The sequence below is a fragment of the Parasteatoda tepidariorum genome, chromosome 4 (assembly GCF_043381705.1).
Source record: "Parasteatoda tepidariorum isolate YZ-2023 chromosome 4, CAS_Ptep_4.0, whole genome shotgun sequence".
Taxonomy (NCBI): Eukaryota; Metazoa; Arthropoda; class Arachnida; order Araneae; family Theridiidae; genus Parasteatoda; species Parasteatoda tepidariorum.
In genome coordinates this window covers 66254888-66277154 of record NC_092207.1, presented here as the reverse complement: position 1 = coordinate 66277154, position 22267 = coordinate 66254888, and the positions used below count along the sequence as shown (strand labels likewise).

Genomic DNA, 22267 nt, shown 5'->3' with positions numbered 1-22267 from the left:
ACATTGCCCAGCTTAGCTCCCTTAACCAACTAGTCCTCCAACCCAAGCCATGAAAGAGGATACTGCACTGAGAATAAACTATACGTATGCTTGATCCTAATTAAAAGCGTCATCTAAATAATGCGAATGCACCAAAAAAGTCGAAAAGCATTTACCAGAAGTGTTGTTTCATAGATAATTTCGATATTTGTATACTCATTGAGAATATGAGTGATTGGGGGCAAGGAGATGTCTCCTAGATGTTTGTTCGGTTCATGGCCCATGTATGTTAGCCCAGGTTCGGTAACTAGATGTCTAGATATTTGTTCGGTTATTTCGAAGTCTAGACGTTTGTCCGGGTACGGAGAATTGGTATTTAAAAAAAATAATAAATTGTAAAATATTTGGAATCTGGAGGTTTGGAATCACTCTTACTGGTCATTGCAAATTAATATTATTTCAATTCGTATCCTTATGAGCTTATCGTCCAGATAAATGCGGGTTCACTATCCCGAGCTACTCTCGTTGATTTCATTTTGTTTGTTTGTTTTGGCCGATTAAGGATTTTGCATCAGATTTAGTTTGCAGCTACGTCTGTTTCTCTCTCTTTATTTTTATTTTACTTATTTAATTTTTTTTACCATTCCAATTTTATAGCATAATGATGATTGAGTTTGAAGCAATATTGCCGCTTTAGCGGTTGCGTCGCGAAACACTTACTTTCATGCATTATAACAGGATGGTAAAATATATAATTAGGCTAAATCCTTATTTTTTCTATGGTTAAAGCAAAAACTAGACATACTCTACAGAAATTTGTATAAAGATTTGACAATATACTCTAGAAAATTGACCAATTAGAGATTTGTAATGAGTTTTTAAATTCATTTTCGCTTCAGGATTTTTTCCTTTGAAAGTGCGGGTTGTTTGAGAGCAGGGCTTAAAGAGCAGAATGAGAATGAAAGGGATTATTTTGTTAATAAGAAGGTTTTTCGAACTCTCATTGCGTCATTTTCAAATTACGTCACTGCCATTCCAGTTGAAAGCTAAATGAAGCAAATAGATAGAGGAAAATTGGAGTTTAAATTCCATGAATTCAAAAGTTAAGTACTTCTACTTTTAGCTGCCTAGATGCATTTTATAATAGTTCAAATGCAAATATCCAGACATTTTCGAGTTAATTACATCATTCTTGAAACATGATATTGATAGTGGTTGCATAACATCATCCTACAAAATTAATCAAAATTAAAAGAAATTTACCTTTTACCTTGAATTTTAGCTTAAAAAGTAATATTCATATAAATATTATTTATTGAATTTTAAATGTGTATTTATTGCTATTGTACTGTCTCAAAAATTTGTTTCCCCCTATAAAAATATACATTTAATTTGAGAAGTAACAATTGAGTATTGTTATTTCACTATTTTTTTCATCTAAATTCAAATTTCTTTTACACGAATAAAAGAGATGAGAGATGTAAGAATACATGTCGCATATTTAAAATAATTGATATATTACCAAAAAAAAATGGAATTATTCTCATAAGTAAGTAGAAAAGCAAAGTTAGAAATGTGTTCAAGGATTTTACAAATATAGTTTTAGTACCTGAGATTATATTTGAAAGAATTTCCTAGCAATTTTTATTCATCTTAAGTTCTTTTTCTTATTACATCTGCAATATCCTTTTCAAAATTTAAGAAATATTTAAAAATTCGTCAGTAATCTTGCTCACCTGGTTTTCAGTCATCAAGAATCTAATCAAAAATGTGAAAAATAGTAAAATATGCCTCTATGGAATAAATATATTAAAAACATAAACATGTGACCATAATCGCTTAATTAAATCTCATTCCTTTAAAAAGACAAACACTGAGTGTCAATTCTGGATCAATTACTTAATTGAGGCAACTCCTTCATTCTTTTTAAATATTTTTCAAATAAATTGCGTTTCTATGTCCGACTTCGTAATAAAAAGTCAAAAAGAAACTGTTATGTAAATTGAAATTATTAATTAGTTCATCTTAAACCGTAAGTATTGCAACTTTAATAAATTCAACATTTAATCATTGAATCAAAAGTTGACTCTTGTGCTTAATTTTCCAATTTTATAGTATATATTTCCCTAAATCCGCTATGTTATTCTTTTTATTTCACCTTTTAATAAAAATAGATTTAAAAACACTTCAATTGACTCGTCAATTACATCCGAAGTTACTAAATCACAACCTAAAACTAAATTAGATATCTGACATTTTAAAAACTGAGAAAATGAAATCACTTATACAAACTAGACACGAATTTATGAAGAGAAACCTCGTTATTGACGCATGTTCTATTTTTTCTTGTCAAAAATAATGCTGAGAGTTAGCTTTAGAGATACAATTAATCTTCATAACTTTCTTCTGTATGTCACAAATGCAGCACAAAATCGTATTTCATCGTTCCTGCAACAATTGAAACATTTAAGCATTTTTTTCTTCTTCAAATGTTCTGGAAATTCTTATTGTTGTTTATCCAGTCTAAGCTCTATACAGCTTATAATAATTTTGTATTAGTAAATTTTCATTTTCATCCTTATGCACTTGTCATGGTTGTTCACAGAATAATAAAATTTGATTAAGCTGACATTCAGGTATGCCAGGAATAGCTTGATTAAATAATATTCTTGGCTGTCGTTGGCAGACAATATTTGCCTATGGTGACCTACTAAAATTATTGAAATGCACGCAGATATGGTTTACTTACATAAATGAAATACTTGTTCGAGTTCAAATTGAAAAATAGTTCAACTGACGAAGATGAACAAGAAATCTCTCATCACTGTAGAGTTAAACATCTGCCTAGAAATCTTTAGAAAAATTGTTACTAAACAGTTTAAAATTAAGAAACTAATTACTGTTTCCTTATTTTATAGGAAAAATGCGCATCTGTTCTTTTTATGAGAAAACATTATTCAATGACATAGTTTAGCTCCAGTTTCTCTCCCATGGATAAATTTAAATGGGAGGAAAAAGAAGCTTGATTGTATGGAATAGTCATTAAAGGTCAGTATTTTAATTTCAACTAATATTGTATGCTAGAGTATTTAATAAATTGCATGGTTAATATATCATATAATTTACTGATAACATTTTTAATACGTAATTAATGAGATTTTTGTTTTAACACTAAATAAGTGCGATCCTGTAAATGTGAATGAAAATAAAATATCAGAGAAACTTTAAGCAATTATTTGAAAATTGCTGAATCGAAACAAATGAAACTCAAGGCTTAATCTACCTACACATATTTATTCTTAAAAATATTGTCTTCATATAGTTCAGTAACTATAGCAAGAAAGAGGCAGTTTCTGTGAAGAAAAAAATTAATTTCACGATTTTTTATTAAAAAGTTTTGTTATGCCATCGTAAATGATATAATATACTCTCGGCTGTATACTTACCCCATTTCTGGGGAAAATGTGGGTAATCTGGGAGAAAATTGAATATTCTCTGAGGAGACTAGTGAAGGATACTTCTTATGTAATTTTATCTATTTATTTACGCAAAATCGAATGAGATAAAAAATAAAACGATGAAATAAACTGTTCAGAAGTTAAACTAATTTTATGAAATAAGAAAGAAAAAAAAACGTCAACGGAATAAAAAGTTAAGAAAAAAAGTGTTGATGAATACATTTTTGAATTGAATACATTTTTGAATTGAAAACTTTTATTCACTAAAACCCTTGCTACTTCTAAACTAAAAGTTCTATTGGATCATGTTTCGTGTTTAGTTAAATTGATTAAAACTGAAAAACATATAGAAAACTATAATTCACATTTCTATGTATATATTTGTAATTTGAAAACTGTATAGTTTTCATTTCGGATTTCTATTGTATTTATAAAGTACTTTGTAATTATCCTTTTTATTTCAGTTTTATGAAATATTTATTTGTTAATACTTTTTGGATGTCGTGTGTTAATGAAGACAAAAGTACATTTTGTAAAGTAAATCGTGATTTATTTTAAATATTTTTCTATTTACATTAAAGTATTTAATCTACATTAAAATATTAATTTATTGTTCACCAATTTATTTCTTCCTTATCACGTTTATCCATAACGAAATGCATATTTATATAATTGACATGCACAATCACTATTTAAGATATAAAGAGTAAAGGTACTTCAGTTTCTCTATACATTTTTTCTGACAAAATAATGCCAATTCAGTTTTGCAATCAACAGTTTTTGATAGATAATTAAAGAATGTACACTTGCCAACTTTGAGAGCTTTTATTAGTATCTTTGTTTTTATGCAATTAATGTTGAAAAATTTTGTAGCGTCATCCAAACCTGTTTTCATCAGTTTAAATTGTAATAAATTTGAGATTTCAAAAAAGTATAAAATTGAGAAACGTGTAATTTTTAAATTGCGTACTTAAAATCACAAATCGCATCATTTTGTTGCTATAAAGTTGCTCTTAAAAATTCTTAAGTTTTAAAAAGCATAATGCACTATTTGTTCTAATTTAAGAAAGCGACCTCTTTATTTTCCATTTTTTAAATAGTTATTGTGCTGTCTAATAAAATTGCATCATCAAAAGTTCTTTAAGTACAAATATATATCAAGAAAATGTAAATTAAAAATTTAACTTAAAATCTAAGATCTCGAGGGTAGAGGCTTTTTAATATCTCAGACAAGTTTGTGCGCATCGATCTGAAAATGATGGGCTTAAAACCAACAATGAGGGTTTTAAGCCCAACCGCGTAATACAAAAATAAACCTAAGCAACAATACATTCAAAACTGAGATTTTCATATATTTGATATTTTTGTTTAATAAACTAGTTATTTAAAAATAAAATAAAAGTAAATGTGTTTTATTAGTTTTTGAAACTCGATTTATAGTTCATAGCATTAGAAAAAAGCTAATTATCAAACTTCTCTTCTCGAAGCACTTGCACCACTGAAGAACTTGCGTTGTTTCTTAAATTGTACGCAGAGGACCCCAGAACTTCACGATAAAAGTTCAGTGTCTTTAACCACTGAGTTACCGAGGCTCAAAAACTTAATAGCTTGAATAAGTGAATTTTAAAAAATTTTTCTTTCTTACTTTAATATTTTAAAGATATTGAATTTTTTTTTTATCAGGGAAAAATATTAACTTGTAGAAAATGATCCAAATGTAATATTACGCATTTTTATATTGCAAGAGAAAACATTTCTGTTACTCCTGAAAATGTTTTCGTGACTGCGAGAAAGCATCAGTTCATAACCCTTCTTGTAGAGATAGCTTTAAAAAAATCTAAACAGATAAATTAAATTTTTTGTTTGCGCAACATATTTTATAAAGTAAGCAAATGAATCTTAACGAATGCTTAAATAATACATTAGATTTTATTCCGTTGCATTTTTCTATATGAATTTAATCCATTACAGCGTATTTCCATTTTAATTTCTTGTTTAGGTATCCGATTAGTTTAGACTACTTTTTTTTTAATATTAATATAAAATTTCGGAAACTAGTTTATTTGTTTTATAATGTGTAAAAACTTATTAAACTGGCAATAAAAATTAATATTATTTTATTTTCGTTTTTTTAAATGACCATTTTTAGGAAAAAATTAAGAAGAACTTTCTCTCCCCCAAAACAAAAAATCCTTCGGGGATTTCAATTAGAAGGTTATCAATTATGTTTTGAACTATTATCTTAAGAGCAAGAGCAATATATTACTGAGTTACGGATCAATGTAGATAAAAAAAGAAAATGTTTAAAAAATTTTGCACTTGTCATTGAGAAAAAAAGCCTGCATAAATTTTAAATTCTACTTTTTCTTCTTAGTCTGTAGATCAAAACATGTATGCTATAACCAGAAACACTCATGAAAAATTGTAGAGAATTATTTTAAAAACAACTTGAGATATCGTGTTTAAGGCGGTGTAAAATGTGAAAAAATCTGAGAAATTTTGAGATACATAAATTTAAGACTTGAAATCACTAGTCTATTCAGTGTTATACCTTGCCATTTGACATTTGATTGTTCAATTATTTTCAAATTTTTTTTTTATGGAAAATGTTTTATTGCAGATTCATAGCTTCTGAAACTTAAAAAAACATCTATTACATGGATATACATGTTATGAATTTTTTCTTCCGCTAAAAATGGATTTTCATGGAAGCTGAAACTAAAAATTTGTTCTAAAAAGAAGAAAAAACTTATTAAGGTATGTACCTAATTAATTAACTCATTTAAAACATATGTGCCATATAAATTAGTTTGCTTGTTTCAAAATATTTAAACAAATTTATAGTAAAATATCATTTATTTTGAAATAAAAAGAAAGGTGCAAAATATTCATGGATAATAAAATGAATATTCATCATCATCATCATAGTTAGGTAGACAGCCCAATGTGGACCAATGCCTTCCTCTGAAACAGACTGTAACTGGATACTTTTTACTGTTATAATTACCGAAAAATCATTAAATTATTCGAACTCAGTAAATGTTATTGTTATAATTACTGTATAACATTTTAAGGTAAAATGGATTTTAAAGATTATGCATCCAAAGTGATGTTACTTTATACTGTAATTTGTTCCAAAATTCTTTACAGTTCATGTCATAAATAGCAGTGGAAAAAAAAGAAAAAATTATAAGTGTTGTATTTCATTATACCTCTTTATGCTATCAACCTGGTTCCTTTGATGTCTTATCTAATATCTTCGTAAACTTCTAATAATTTGGAAGTAAATATTTTCAACTTTCATAACAAATAAAGTGTTTCGTTTATAGAACAAGTGTACATAAAAAAGGCGGAAGTGAATAAAATTTNATGGATTTTCATGGAAGCTGAAACTAAAAATTTGTTCTAAAAAGAAGAAAAAACTTATTAAGGTATGTACCTAATTAATTAACTCATTTAAAACATATGCCCCATATAAATTAGTTTGCTTGTTGCAAAATATTTAAACTAATTTATAGTAAAATATCATTTATTTTGAAATAAAAAGAAAGGTACAAAATATTCATGGATAATAAAATGAATATTCATCATCATCACCATAGTTAGGCAGACAGCCCAATGTGGACCAATGCCTTCCTCTGGAACAGACTGTAACTGGCTACTTTTTACTGTTATAATTACCGTAAAATCATTAAATTATTCGAACTCAATAAATGTTATTGTTGTAATTACTGTTGTAATTACATTTTAGGGTAAAATGGATTTTAAAGATGATGCATCCAAAGTGATGTTAGCTGTTATTTGTTCCAGAATTCTTTACAGTTTATGTCATAAATAGCAGCGGAAAACAGAATGAAAAAATTATAAGTGTTGTATACTTCATTATACCTCTTTAGGCTATCAACCTGGTTCCTTTGATGTCTTATCTAATATCTTTGTAAACTTCTAATAATTTTGAAGGAAATATTTTCAACTTTCATAACAAATAAAGTGTTTCGTTATGGAACAAGGGTACATGAAAAAGGCGGAAGTGAATAAAATTTAAATAAAAGTTATGCATTCAATTACAAAAATCAAGAAAATGTAACAAATTTATCAGATATCAGGTTATCACGATATTCTTTTACTGAGTTATATAGTCATTGTGATAAAACAAGCGTTTTTATTTTCTTCTTTCAAATAATTTTTTCTGCATCAGAAAACAGTTTTCGTCACATTTTTATAAAAAAAAAGGGAGAAAAAGAACACTTTTACACAGATAAAACATCAGATTCAATAAGCTTAAACTTAACTTGAAAGCATTCTCTGTCAATTAGTTAACAATTATTCCTATCAGGATTGTCTGCTTTGATCATATCGGAACATTTTTCTCCAATCATGACGATTGGTGCTTCAGTATTTCCAGATACCTGATTCGGAATGATGGATCCATCTGCCACTCGCAAATTCCTTATTCCTTTAACCCTAAATTCATAAGTAAAAAAATCATTGAGATTTGCACTACATAAAATATTAAATGTGAGGAATAGAAATGTCCAAAGCAAAATTTGGCAGTACGATATGATACATTTCTGATCAAATTAACGGTAAAAAGTACCAGCTGATATAAATCTGATACTCCATGTTTTTCACTGTATTTACCGTAAAATCACCAAATCACTGTATTTAAATAAATATAATTGTAAAAATTACGGTATCAAACTTTTCGGTAAAAATAGATTTAGCAGATGTTGCTCGCTCCAAAAGTGCCAGTGCTTTTTACTGTAATTGGATTCAATTTTTTTTACAGTTTACAGTTTTAAAAATGAATTAAATGATGCAAAGGATTTTAGATATTGCTTAGATTTTTTTCTTAAGAGACTAGACCAAATTAGATACAGTTTTGCAAATAAAAATTATGAATACTTTAACATTTTTAAAGATTTAGACACTTAAAAACAGTATTTGCTCGTTCCTTAAAAGAATTTTTATAAACCCTTATCTTAAAAGAATTTTAAACACCTATTCAGTCATTTAAATGTTATTTTTAAAACTGTAATGGGATTCTTCAAATCTTTTTAGTTAGACATCATATTTTCAGATATGAAATGTTCTTCATAGTTCGGTAAGACACAAAGCTCAAATTTCTAATATATCTTCGGCTTTTTTAAAGCTAAAATAAATTAAAATTAAATTTGAAAAAAAAAGCAATTAAAATAAATTTTTGAAATTGCTTTTATTACCTATGTTTGTGAAAGAAAAAAGTTCGTGTCTCAATTTTTGGTTGTGGAAAAATAATGCTAGAAATTTTTTTGTCATAATTTCATTGAGCATGGACTCATTCCATGATTTGGAATTTTCAATGAATTGACTTTTCAAGTTTAAATGAAGTATCTCTAATTATAGGAAAATCTAGTTGGTGGTCATGAAACTATGGTATTCAAAATTCGTTAACTTCCTTTAACTTCAATGGTCGAAAATGAAATTAAAAAACTTATCTTTTTGGAATTTCTGTCCTCGAAATTAGAATTTTTTAAATAAAATAGATAATGTAAATAATATGCAAAAGATTAAAAAAATAATAATTTTATAATCTTACTTTAACTGTGGATCGACAACTGTAGTTTTGTCATCGGCACTTCCCATTTTGCATGTACCAACTGGATGGTACAGATTGAATGTGTAACCAATAGCTATACATCTTAAGTACTCCGGAGAATAATACGTACTGTTTGCTTCAAATTGTTCGCATCCAGGAAATTTCGTTTCAAATAATTTTGCACCAATTTCCTTGAAAGCATTCGTTTTAGTGACAATATCCACATTTTCTTGCAGCACTGTAATAAGGAAAAGATAGAATTAAGTGTTTTGATTTGTAAATTATCTTTTGAAGGACTAAATGAAATATAGATTTAAAACTTTGTTTTGAAACGGTACATTCAACTGAATTGTACTATATATAAATAAATAACACATAAATAAATTACATGAAATGACCAAAATTAATTCTTTCAGAAATTCCGTTATAAAATCGTTTAAAACAATCCGATTTTATATCCAAGAATTGCTAAATTTCTTAAAGTAATCAGCATCTGAATTTTAAAAAAATGCTTTTAAATTTGAATGCCATCGAAGAAAATGTTTCATAATTTTTTTTTCTCGTCAAGATCACTTGAAAAATTTTTTTAATACAGATCATAAATATTAATAATTATTCTGTGAATAAAATTTTTTTCAGTTGAAATTAATCGTCTTTAGTTCAAAAATGTAATCATTGTCTAGTTCAGTCTATAATATAAACAATTTATGAGGTATCTATTCACGCTACCCTACAAAAAAGAAACACGTTTAGTTTCTGTCGTTTTTTTTTCTTTTCAAATTTCTCATGAAATACTAAGATAAAATACTAAGATTTTATACTAAGATTACTATGGGTCAATATTAATACCGAATTAATACCGATACCAATATTAATACCTAAGATTATACTATTTTATACTAAGATATACTAAAAATACTAAGATTTTATAACTTTTGAGGTGTTCAAGTAATGCGATTTCTCATATTTATCAAAAAAGTTTAAAGCTTTCAAAATTTTAAAGGAACAAGCAATAAACTTCGTTCGGGAAACACTCTATGTCAGAAAATGCACCTATAAACTTGCAATTCGTATCGATTACTTTGGTTTTCAAATGCAATAACTGTTTAAACTTTCATATTCCCAGCTTAAATGTTCATGGTGATATGCATATTCAATAGCAAAAGATACTACCCTATAATAATTGATTGAACAGAGAGGTATAAGAGAAGAAAAAGCGCAAAATAAAACGTAATTTAATAAGGCATAATTCCTCCTATTGCCATTTTTAATGAATCTTACTTCATGATACAAATTGAAAAGTGTGAAAAACACCATATCATTCCAAACTTCTTTTCAGAGATTATAAAAACTGTTTGGAAAAGTGCTCTAGTATTTTTTCATAAAGCACCAAATAAGATTCAAAACAGAATTACGTAATGTTTTCCACTCATGCACAGTATGAAAGAATTATTATATAGTGTGCAATTTCCAACGATTTTTTTCAAATTTCAAGTAATTAAAAAATATTCCAAGAAAATTTTGTTGACTATTTCTACTATTACAGTAAAAAAGCATAGAGCAAAAAATTTTGTTTTTTTATGAAATAGTTCATATCTCTATGAATTAATTCAGTCAAACATTTATTGCATATGATAACCAAAGTAGTTGATACAAGGTAAAAGCTTATTGCTATACTTTTAAGAAAAGGTGTTCAAAAACACCATTTTTCATTCTTAATTCATTGCCGGTCCCATGATTAGCTGACAGCTTCAAACCTAATTGATACGTATGAGAAACTGCATCATTTAACACCTCTCAATTTATAAAACAATTATCGAGGTATTTCTTGAGAAATTTTAAAAAATTTTAAAAACAAAAGTGTTTAAAAACTTAAAGTATCCATTATTGTAGGGTAATGTATACATTTTGAGAATTCGAAAAACCTTACTTAACCCTTTTTTGACAAAATGAAAGTTTCTGATAAAAATATTATTAAATGTCATGAAATCAACAAATCTAAAAATGCGTAAGACTTAGGATATTAAAGCATATTTCAGACTTTTAAACACCCACTTTGGTAAATCTTTGGTTTTACCTGGAGAAATTAGGTTTTATCAGACTTTGGGCTTTTACAGTGACACATAATTCACTTTTTGAAAGGACTGATTTCGTATTTCATCTTGACGTAAGTTGATTTCATACGTAGCAGTTTAATTATTTTATATGCTCTCTATTGAAGAGGATGCTTCCATTGGCAAAATTTACTACATTATAATAATTGTAACGTCATTGCATATTTTAATAATAAATTCAAATTTTTCCATTAAGTAAAAAGTTAAAGTTAGTTTTCCTAGCAAAGCTACTTTTTTCCTCCTTGCAATGTAGATAAACTTTATTTTTATGTTTACCTGCCTGTACTCGGTCAATGTCGCTTGCGTTTGCGAAAGTGTTAGGATCTATGAGAGGATAATCATTTGGATTTGCTGTAGCAAGCCTTACAGTTCCTCTGCTGAAAGGTCTCAGGAAGCATGAGAACATCGTGAAAGTATGCTTTCCCAGATATGGAAGGTAGACCTGATTGATCACCTATCCAAAGAAAAATATGACATGAATATATTTCAGAAAGCTATAATATTACTTTATAATATTACGCTAAAATTTTAAGCCAGAAAAATCAATGAATTTTCAAGATATTTCTTATACATTACTTTAATTAATGACAATTTCTTTGTAGAAGTAAAAAACCATAGTATTGTTTGACATTTGAAGGCTGCAGAGTTTAAAGATAATTTCATATCCTTAGCTGTTGTTATAATAAAAAGTCGATTTCTTTTTTTTTCTTATTAAGTTGCTTAAGTCATGTACTATAACAAAGTCTACAATAGTGTAGACTTCGGGAGGGAAAAGTAATAATCCTCTTCTTACAAAAACTTTCACTTTAATACCGTAAATAATATCCAACAAGAGTTTCCTTGCTACTTAAGTAATTTTTTTAGCAATAACTAATATTTCTAATATATGTAATAGTTTTGAATGATGGAATTTAATAATCTATGAAAATATATTATTGTCAAACAATAATATTCTATATTATTATCTCCCTATATCTGTTTATCTCTAAACTTCAAAAATAAAGGTTATCACTTTTTTAACCTCAAGTCCCTCAGCTCGCAATCTGTCTCGATAATTTACAAATTTTATTTAATAATTCTGAGTTTACAACAAAAAAAAAGATAGTTATCATTTCCTATTAAGGATTCAAATAAAATTGCGTCAGAGCTAATAATGTTTTATAATTTTAAATTAGACATAATAAGTATACTTTTTGCGGAATACCCAACAAATGTCCGGATACTAATCCTGCATCAGACGTAGGTGAGAAAGCTTCTAAATGAATCTCTAAATCAGGCCAATCAAGAGAAGGATCATTGAATTTAGAATTGACCCAAGCTTGACCTTCTATACCATTGAAGCTAGCAAAAGGCCCTGCAATTTAAATAAAAGTTAGTGCTGATGAAAGTTGTATAATCAGATTGCAGTAAAACTGCATTAAAAGTCTATAATTATGGCCTATAATATGATCTATAATTATGGTCCATAATAATTATATTTGCCATATAGCCTTTTTTTTTTGTTTAATCTATTATTATATCTCACTTCAACTTCCATTCTATAAAAAAAGATTTAGATATTTACATTTCGACTATTGTTTAAAAAAATTAGTTTTCCGTTTTTTCGACAGTTCTAACCGTGTAACACTTTATTTAGTCATTTCACGCCCGAATCTTTAGATGGATAATTTTTTACAGTGATTGTCTTTCATAATAATAATATTATTATTACCTTAATACTTAACAAATGAGCAGAAAAAAATTGCCTAGGTTCAAAGTTAAGGTGTAAAAAGTTAAAAAGCTTCTGTTTATGAAACAGTTTATAAATATTAGAGATTTTTTTTTCAAAGTATATTTGTTTTTGAGCAATTGACTGTAAAATTAAATTATATTAAATAAAGGAAGAAAAATTTTTAGCTGTAAAAGCTGCGCTTCCAAAAACTCCCTTCAAATCATTACTGAGAATCAAATTCTGTTGCTTAAACGTTTGGAAAGTTAAAAATTAGAGAAGTAACCGTGAGAGGTTTTCGTGGTTTTCCTCTCCATGTAAAGCAACTGTTGGTCAGTTCCATGAAAAATTTCTCCCAATACTTGATCCAGGAGATCCCTTGTTTTTTGGATTGGGCTCAAAATTACAAGGCTACGGAGTTGAACATTAGTTGTCATAAACCCAAAAACATTGATTCGGCTGTTCAACAACGGTTATAAAATAAATAACATATATTGAAGAATTATTTGACAGATTTAGCTCTTTTATCTCACCTGTTCCCTTTGAATTGTAATCAATCAGACTACCAAGTGGTCTGCTAAAAATTTGTTGAATTGTATCTTTTGATCCTGTTGCTTCAAAATTCAAGAAAAAAGTACCTACATGATCTTGATAATTGTCTCCTACAGGTAAATCTTCAATTACTGGTATCTGAAAGGAAAAAGTTCAAATTAGACGTCAGCTTTAAACGTCAGCAATCACGAAATTTGAGGCAAAGAAAAATATAAAATTTTAAGTTATTGATTAATGTAAATATTTACTTCGGACGAAATATATGAAATTTATGAAATTTCCTTTAATTCTATAACTATTAGTTGCCTTAGCATGAAGAAATAAAATTTGTTAGGAGCTTTGAATGTGAACCGTCACTTTAGCATAACGTAACACTGAAAATATTTATAATTTATTAAGAGAAAAACTTCTGCAAAAAAAAAAAGAAAAAAACTGCAGGCATAAAGCAATTAGTCATAAACTTATATTTTCTTACGTAAAAAGCATACCTCATTATAAATAGCTACAATTTTTTTGTAATTTTTTATAAATATGTACTTATTTACGATTCGGAACTTATAGCAGCAGATTTTTACCATCAATTTGCTCAATCATTTAACTGCAATTACATGAATTATGTATTTTTAAAATACTGTATTTAAATCTGTACAAAGCGCTTGTTCTCGCTGGCCCTTTAGTTATCTTTCAAATGGCTTTCAAAAATTCTTTCACTCGGATCTATTTCCCATTGGCCTCACAAATGTCAAAATTGCTACTCTCTAATCATTACCCAGAGGGCACTGTGGCTAAGCCACGAAGCTGGAGTACCATCGCCCACGTCATACAAGCACAAATCGCTTATAGAGCGGGTCACACAACCACACAAAAGAAAGGACATAGAACACAAAGAGAAAAAGAAAGTTACATACATGACTACGGTGGGATTCGAACCCACAACCGCTGGCCCCGTAGTCTTTCGGAAAAGTAAAATAAATATAAAATAGTTAAAACAGGCTCACCCCTTTTGCCTCGAGGTGTTTCCTGGGACCGATTCCTGAAAGCATCAGAAGTTGAAGAGAATTTATGGTTCCTCCGCTCACAATAACTTCTTTGTTAATATGAACTTCATGATCTTTTCCATCTTTTTGGAATTTCACTCCGTATGCATTCTTATTTCTGTCTATTAATACCTATAAACAATAATCATATGTATATGTTAATTAGCAATCAATTTAAGTATGCATTTTTTATCAATTTCATTAAGACTGTTTTTAGAAGTCTCAATTTTTACACGAAATAACGTATATTATAAAACTCTTATTGAATGATTGTTATTGACTACTAAATTAAATCATGTCCATGCCCGAACAATGTTCTTAAGGATAGTTACAAAAATTACTGAAAATGTTGATGTGAATAAAAGACAACATTTTCTAAAACTTAAAAGCGTTTATGAACTATCTATGAACTTTTTTGAAGCTTATTAAAAAGTTACCGAAACGCTACATTGTTTGAACCCATGAAATGTTAAAAAATATGGGAATTTTTCATTGATTTTATGAATTTTCATCCAGCCAAATTCTTAAATTTTAGCAAAGTCATTTCATTTTCTAACATTTTCTAAAAATTAAAAGCGTTTATGAACTATCTATGAACTTTTTTAGCAATAACTAATATTTCNAACCCATGAAATGTTAAAAAATATGGGAATTTTTCATTGATTTTATGAATTTTCATCCAGCCAAATTCTTAAATTTTAGCAAAGTCATTTCATTTTCTAACATTTTCTAAAAATTAAAAGCGTTTATGAACTATCTATGAACTTTTTTGAAGCTTATTAAAAAGTTACCGAAACGCTACATTGTTTGAACCCATGAAATGTTAAAAAATATGGGAATTTTTCATTGATTTTATGAATTTTCATCCAGCCAAATTCTTAAATTTTAGCAAAGTCATTTCATTTTCTAACATTTTCTAAAAATTAAAAGCGTTTATGAACTATCTATGAACTTTTTTGAAGCTTATTAAAAAGTTACCGAAACGCTACATTGTTTGAACCCATGAAATGTTAAAAAATATGGGAATTGTTCATTGATTTTATGAATTTTCATCCAGCCAAATTCTTAAATTTTAGTAAAGTTGAATAATTTTCGAAATATTAGAGTTGTCTTTTCTAAAGATGACTTGCGGTAACTGCAATGTATGTATAATTTTAAGTTATAACTTTTATTTCAGTTTAAGTAACTAAACTTAAGCATTCCCTTCTTCATGAAAGAGTTTCGAAAAACACCATTAAGTAGGCCTGTTACCACCAAAAACTAAAAAAACATTTTTACACCAACATTAAACTGATTTTGCTTATTTCGTACCTTTGTGACTAAAGCATCAGTAACAATGTCTAAATTCGGACGATCTTGTGCAGGTATTAGAAAGGCTTTGGATGTGGTGCATCTTCGACCATTTCTCAAAAATCCTTGTATTTTATAAAATCCTTTACAGAAAAAGAAATAATAATTAATTCGATTCGTTATAGCTTTATTAAAAATATACAAAGAAAAATAATTATGTGAATTACCGGTTTGCTTTTCTCCATTAATGTCTCTATATTCATATCCACGTTCGGCAGCTGCTTTTCTCCATGCTTCCATCAGTGGAGTGCTCCACTGGGCACTTTGAATTGTCAGGGGACCACTTGTGTTATGGTAACCTTAAATGATAAAAGTAGTCCTTTTGTATTTAAAAATATTCAATGAAGCAACAGCATACAACAGCAAGTATACGCATAAAAGAGCTACTAAATAAAAGTATAAAATTATTACTTAAATTTTCGATCTAGCCATAAACAATCAGATTAATAGTAAATACTTAAGAATCACGATTTACCACTTCTCTTGTTATACTTTAAAATTTCATTCTTTTTTACTCATTCCTTGTTGAGAGAGTAGAAATTTACTCTTTTGTATATATGTGAAAAGTATCTTTTTGAATCGTAGTATCTATGTCTTTAAACTTAGAAATTCTGGTACATAACTACTACTTTTCACTGTAAAATGAGTAAAAATGTATCAATATAGCTCCGAATCAAATAATTGTCAAATAATAGTCGCCGCATGGCATGATGTGTCATTACTGTGGCAACACTATAAAGCTTCCTAACTCCTACTGGGCTAAGGCGCACAGCTATGGTACCTAGAGCGTCCTACCGAAAATCCGGAGGTCCTTTGTTCGAATCCTCTCTACATTCAACAAACAAATCTCTCTCGCATTTTTCCATCCACATCACTTCTGAAACTGCAATTTTCTCTAAAATGAAGTTCATTTGTGAACACATAGGAATTTCGAATTCGACTATTTTGACTCAATTTCGCTCGATTTTGAGAAACCCTTTTTCACCAAGTTGAGTAAGAAATAAAATTGTATCGGATTCGTACTGATCTTATGATTTCGGATGAAACTAAAAATATAGATATTATAGTAGATACAAATTTATGATCCCCCCGAAATTAGAAATTTGTTTCTGCTGCAACAAAATTAAAAAAGCTAAAAACAAAAGTTTTTTTCTTTTTGGAACAAAGTTAATATTTCATAAAATTGCTTACAGAGAAAAGAAGCAGTGAAATGCGGATTTGGAATTCGTTACCTTCATTTCGCTTATTAGTAAGTTGTATAGTACTATTGTTGATTCTTATAGTTACTGTAAATAAATTATTCAACTAACATTTTCGAAATCAACATGCCACACGTAAAAAAAAAATACTATTATCAATTTAAACTACGCTGTTAAAAAGATTTGGGCATGAAATATGAAAATATCGTCCGAATTTGTTACAAGATATCATTGCCCAAGCAACAAATATAAGAAAAAAGTTTATTAGAAAACGAAATATGCATACAAAATTTTTACTCTTGGAAGTTAGATGGAGTACTTTCCACTGTGGTCATCTTTCTCACCACGTGTCTATTTTAACTATATTGTTTTCTTATTGGACAAAAGTTTCAAGCTGAATTGCTAGGACAAATGTTGTGAGCAGTGGTCTTAGCAGCAGTATTTTGTTGGAATGTACTTCATATTGCATATTACGTTTTTGTTTTGCTTGAACCCATTGCTGTTTGTAAAAACTGAATGACGTTATATATATATAGAAGGACAATACTAAATTTTCTTCTCTTGTTTTTATCTCGGATTTTTAGTTAGTTATTCAGGGCTTTTTTCCTACAACTCAGTCAAATTTTAAGACTTTGCATTTTTTTAAATTTTTTTCTTATGTATGAATGGACAATCAGATTGAACCATATTGTCGAAGAAAGAAGCAAGTTGTTAATTGAGCAACTACGATATTAATTATTCAAGTGATCGAATAACTAATATTACACTCGCTCCTGTGATAATATTTAGTTACGTAATTATATCACACAACTTAGACGGAATCATGATTCAACTTCTTACCGCGAATCCAGCTAATTCGCACAGTACTGGAAGTCAACATTTACTCCTTTTTTTACTCAGAGAACAACTTCTTTTTTTATATTTCTACAAATCTTATTCATACCATCTGCAACGATCTTTGGATCTGTGTTGCCTTCAGATTTGAGAAAGTATGGATAGACATCTTTCCAGGACCATCCGGTAGCTCCTTGCTTTGCCCAACCATCGTAATCACGGCGGTTTCCTCTCACGTACATAAAATAATTCAACAAAGTTGACCCTCCTAATCCTTTGCCTCTTGGAGTTACCATTTGCTGTAAAAGCTTAAGCGTTAGGAAGGCATATTAAAAAAACAATACAATTGCGTTGTTAAATCTATGAAACAAAACAATCACACTATGGAGACCATACAATGATTTAATACTGTCTCTGTTTATTGTATTTCTAAACAGCAATTTTATACTAAACTACTAATTTCATTTTTAAATAAGAATTTGAAAGTTTAAAATGGTTGTTTGTTAAGAACCTTTAGGCATAAACTGTGTGCTGGTAGTAAGCTATGGATGTATAAAGAGTTCACTTAAAGCCTCTTCAGGTACTCGCATGTATTATTGTGTATCGGGCAATTGAGAGTATCAATTGATGAGTTGCATAAACATTTGAAGCTCCATCAATGGAGTTAAAATTAACATGTAAATTAAACTTAAAACTTAAAGACTTAAAGAAAAAGTTACTCGAAGTTTTTAAAAAACTTTTATGCTTATACGTTCAAGTATGTTATGGTTGTGAACGTTTTTTCTTTTTTTGTTTTAAACCATAACTGCTAAGCTTTCTATGTTAAAATAATGTGTAAAGTGCTTTTACACATTATTTACAATTAAAAATGCATGTGTTTTTAAGCCAAGTGTTTTTCTTACGTTATTTAATTTTTAAAAAAATTTAATTCTGTTATTTTAGATTCAAATTAAAAGTTTTATGTGTAATAATGTATCACGTACGTTAGATAAGCATTTTAATTCACCAAGTTAAATAATAATGTTAATTTGGCCGCTAGTTTGCCTCAGTTGAAAAAAAATTGTTTTGTATCCTTATCAAATTATATTGCTGTACGATAGCTAGTTAAACAACTTAAATTTAGTTATTCGAAACATATTCACTTACGCGATTAAGTAGAAATAGAGCTCCCCTCTTTTGTGGTACAGTTTTGTATCCCCAATCATTAGGGCTATTTTGAGTAAAAAATGAAAAGGATGGTACTTCTGTTAGTGGAATGGCTTTTGGACCGGCTTCAAGAAGTAGTACTGATACACAACGATCTTCAGAAAGCCGAGCTGCTATCACAGAACCTGCTGCTCCTGCTCCAACTAAAGAAAGAAATTATCTATTAAAATATCATTCACCGTCTTTTTTTTACCCTTTTACATTTAATACTGTTGTTAAACAACACACTTTTTAGACTGAATTTTACTCAAGACTATCTAAATATCTCTTTCTAAAAATATATAAACTCTTTGGAAGTGAACTAAAAGACAGCAGTCACTAATATCTCTTTCTTTAACTATTCACGGAAATTCCTCAGCGAGATTAATGAATTTAAAAAAAGCAGAGGGTGTATATGTCACTTTATTAATTTTGAATGCAGTTTGACTTTTATATATTTGTTTATTTATCAAAAGAATCGCCTAAATAACATCTAACTCCTTCAATTGCAAGAAAAAATTCTTTTCATGAATAGAATAGAATTCAACTGAAAAAAAAATTAAACTAATTAATTTAAAAAATTTTAAAAATTATCTAAAAGCTTATGGTACAAAAGTAAACATTTTTTAACACGGCAGTTTTTAAGCAATTGATTGAGTATTAAAATTTCAAATAAAAAAGAATACTCTAATTATTACATCTTTTCTCTTATTATTTCATAATTTCATACGTAAAGGAAAAAAAACTGCAAATAGAAATATTACTTACCTACTATGTAATCATACTTCGATTTAAAATTATTTGTTGTTTTTGGATTATAAATAGCTAACGTGATTAAGAGGGCGATAATAATCCTAATCAATGGAGGTACAGTCACAGATGTGACTGATGATACAGCATTTCCAATTAGATTGCCCATTTTCGATTCTCATGAGTAGCATCTGATAATATGAATTTGTTCCTTTCCTTTGAAAGCTCTAAATATATGAAATAACGTATAAAATATGATACTGAAGTATAATTCATTAACATTCTCTTATTTCATGTCCTCCACAATACTTAAAGTGAAATATTTTAACAGCTAATTATGTAGAAATTCGAGAGAACTATTAAAGAGGGCATTGACCAATACACCAAGTGTTGAGCAAATGTGTCTTTTGAATTAAAATGTTGATTTCGAAAGTAAATTCGAAATTCTCCATATTTTAGTTAGCAGTTTATGTCTTAACATCATAGATTGAAGTTAAACATCGTTTTCTTCATGGGTTGAAAATTATTTGCATTTAGTTGCTGTTTGAGTACAAAATTTGTTCAGCTGTAAAATTTAATTTGCGATGATAAAATATTTTTAAATTCTCAGTAGAATTACTTTAACGGTGTTGAAATCTGTGGTGTATATTTTTGAAGTCTTTTTCCTGTTAAACAAAACGAATTACAAATTATGACAAAATCAAGTAAATTATTTGACAAAGATTAAGGAAAAGGCAGCTGAAACAACTACCAATTGTTGATTTTCCATTATCGAATGCCGTTTAAACAATTCCGTAAAAAAGTCACTGCTCATACTTTATAATCATTTAATAGAAAACATTCTGTATAAAGTCCTTTAACCTAGTGGTCCTTAACCGTTGGTCTGCAGACCTGTATTGGTCTGTGGATCAAATGGTGCCGGGACACCCAAGAAACACTAATCCATTTTTCCATTTCCATTTAACCATTTCCATTTTTGAATTTCCATTTTTGCATTTACATTTTTACGTTTAAATTTTTACATTTACATTTCTACATTTACATTTTTCCTTTTTATTTAATGTATCGTATTTTTTTATTTTTTACGATTTTGTACGACTTTTTAAGGACGAGAAGTTAACTGGGAGCTAAAGACGTCACCTAAAGCTGCACCAACACCACCGCGTATAATTATATTTTGTTTTGTAGGCTTGTTTAAATACAATTTAAAAAAAACTCCTAAATCAAAACCATCTAAAATATAAGCAATCAACGTCCGCCCCTCTCGGCCGGTTGTGATAAAACTGTCAAACATTGAACGGTTCACGGCAATTAAAAGGTTGAGGAGAATTGCTTTAGTCCATTAACTTACTAATATTTTTTCAGAAAGGTTAAACACCATTTAATAAATCTATTTTTTTTCAACAGTTTATAAACATATCATGCCAATGGGTAAGCTATTACATTTTCAATGATAAAAAATTAGTGAAAAATTGATTCATGTACAGTACTAATAGTATCGGATCTATCATTGAAATTCATTAAAATAAGAATCTTTTTTACTCAGAAAAATGTTCTACTTCCTCTATATTGTTACGAATTTGCAAAGATGTGTGCAATTTTGTACATATTCTTTTGTTATGAGGCTAAATATCTCAGACGGACTTAGAATAAACAGTTGAATTAGAGATTTCGTTAGAAAGTCGCGTTATTCTAGCATAATTTAGAAAGAAAATAACGCCGATATCTTTCTGATTAAAGTCTCAGTTTTTCGACATTTTTGCCGACTTGGCGATAATTTTGGTGACTAAATGACTGTTCTGGAAATTTCGAGTTTCAAACAGATAGCCGACAGGACCGACATTCATGGAGTTAGGCGAGAATCGTTTAGAACGGTATGTTAAGTTCCGGGGTCGCCAAGCTAATATAAATAATGTACTTCGCAGAGAGTAGAGTAGAGATTATTAGGCTGTTTTTGATTGCAATAGTGTCCTGTTTTGCAAGTCTCTAGAGAGTTCATTGAATTATCTAGTTTTTAAAGCCTATGTTATTGTGTACTGCACTGTTAGAAATACATAGTTAGAAATAGTACATAGAAATAGCGCTCCATATTTCTGAAAGATTCTGATACTTGTTTACCTGTTACTCGATACCTGTTACTTTTTTTATCTATATAATTTCTGCATTTCGCAATAGTACAAGCCGTTCTTCGTAGTACTAACAGCACATTTCAGTCAACTGTTAATTTATGAGCAAATTGTCAAATATTTTTTTTTTATTTTTTCCGGTAATATAACTCTTGTCGATTTTTCAATCACAATATTTTTTTTAAAAAAGTGTCATTAATATCATTGAATTATCTGCTAAGAAGTGTATATATATATATATATATATATATGANTAATACTATAGTTAAATAAATTTTCTGATAATTTCACATAATTTATATAAATTTATATAAATAAATATATATCTGATAAAAAATTTATTTAGCCTCATTCTTACACTTATTTAGCCTCATTTTTGCATTTATTTTTATTGTCT

At 28.4% G+C, this 22267-nt stretch overlaps 2 protein-coding genes across 4 annotated transcripts in view; one reads left to right on the top strand and one right to left on the bottom strand.

The window, feature by feature from the left end:
• LOC107438242 (growth arrest-specific protein 2) overlaps positions 1 to 22267 on the top strand; it is a 187550-nt gene that overhangs the window by 21938 nt on the left and 143345 nt on the right. For 2 of the 3 annotated variants that reach the window (XM_071179981.1, XM_071179984.1), the window contains exons 2-3: positions 2898 to 3027; positions 6058 to 6194. The gene's annotated coding sequence lies outside the window, so the exon portion shown is untranslated. Of the gene's footprint in view, positions 1 to 2897; positions 3028 to 6057; positions 6195 to 6804; positions 6869 to 22267 lie in introns of those variants that run through there. The other variant, XM_071179983.1, reaches the window with a different exon arrangement.
• Positions 7580 to 20077, bottom strand: LOC107438235 (L-sorbose 1-dehydrogenase). Its single transcript, XM_016050464.4, has 11 exons — positions 19763 to 20077; positions 18956 to 19158; positions 17919 to 18108; positions 15944 to 16075; positions 15738 to 15859; positions 14388 to 14558; positions 13371 to 13527; positions 12320 to 12483; positions 11406 to 11583; positions 9016 to 9253; positions 7580 to 7901 (listed from the first exon to the last, which is right to left on the bottom strand). The coding sequence occupies exons 1-11, from the start codon at positions 19911 to 19913 to the stop codon at positions 7754 to 7756; spliced, it is 1854 nt and encodes a 617-aa protein (XP_015905950.3). The 5' UTR covers positions 19914 to 20077; the 3' UTR covers positions 7580 to 7753.

Excerpts from the sequence above, each read along its gene's own strand:
- LOC107438235 (XM_016050464.4), bottom strand. The coding sequence starts at position 19,913 with ATGGGCAATCTAATTGGAAATGCTGTATCATCAGTCACATCTGTGACT. Across the intron at positions 16,076-17,918 it reads TCCAAAGATCGTTGCAGATG|GTTACCATAACACAAGTGGT; the intron begins GTATGAATAAGA and ends TTATCATTTAAG. Across the intron at positions 12,484-13,370 it reads TTACAATTCAAAGGGAACAG|GGCCTTTTGCTAGCTTCAAT; the intron begins GTGAGATAAAAG and ends TTTAAATTGCAG.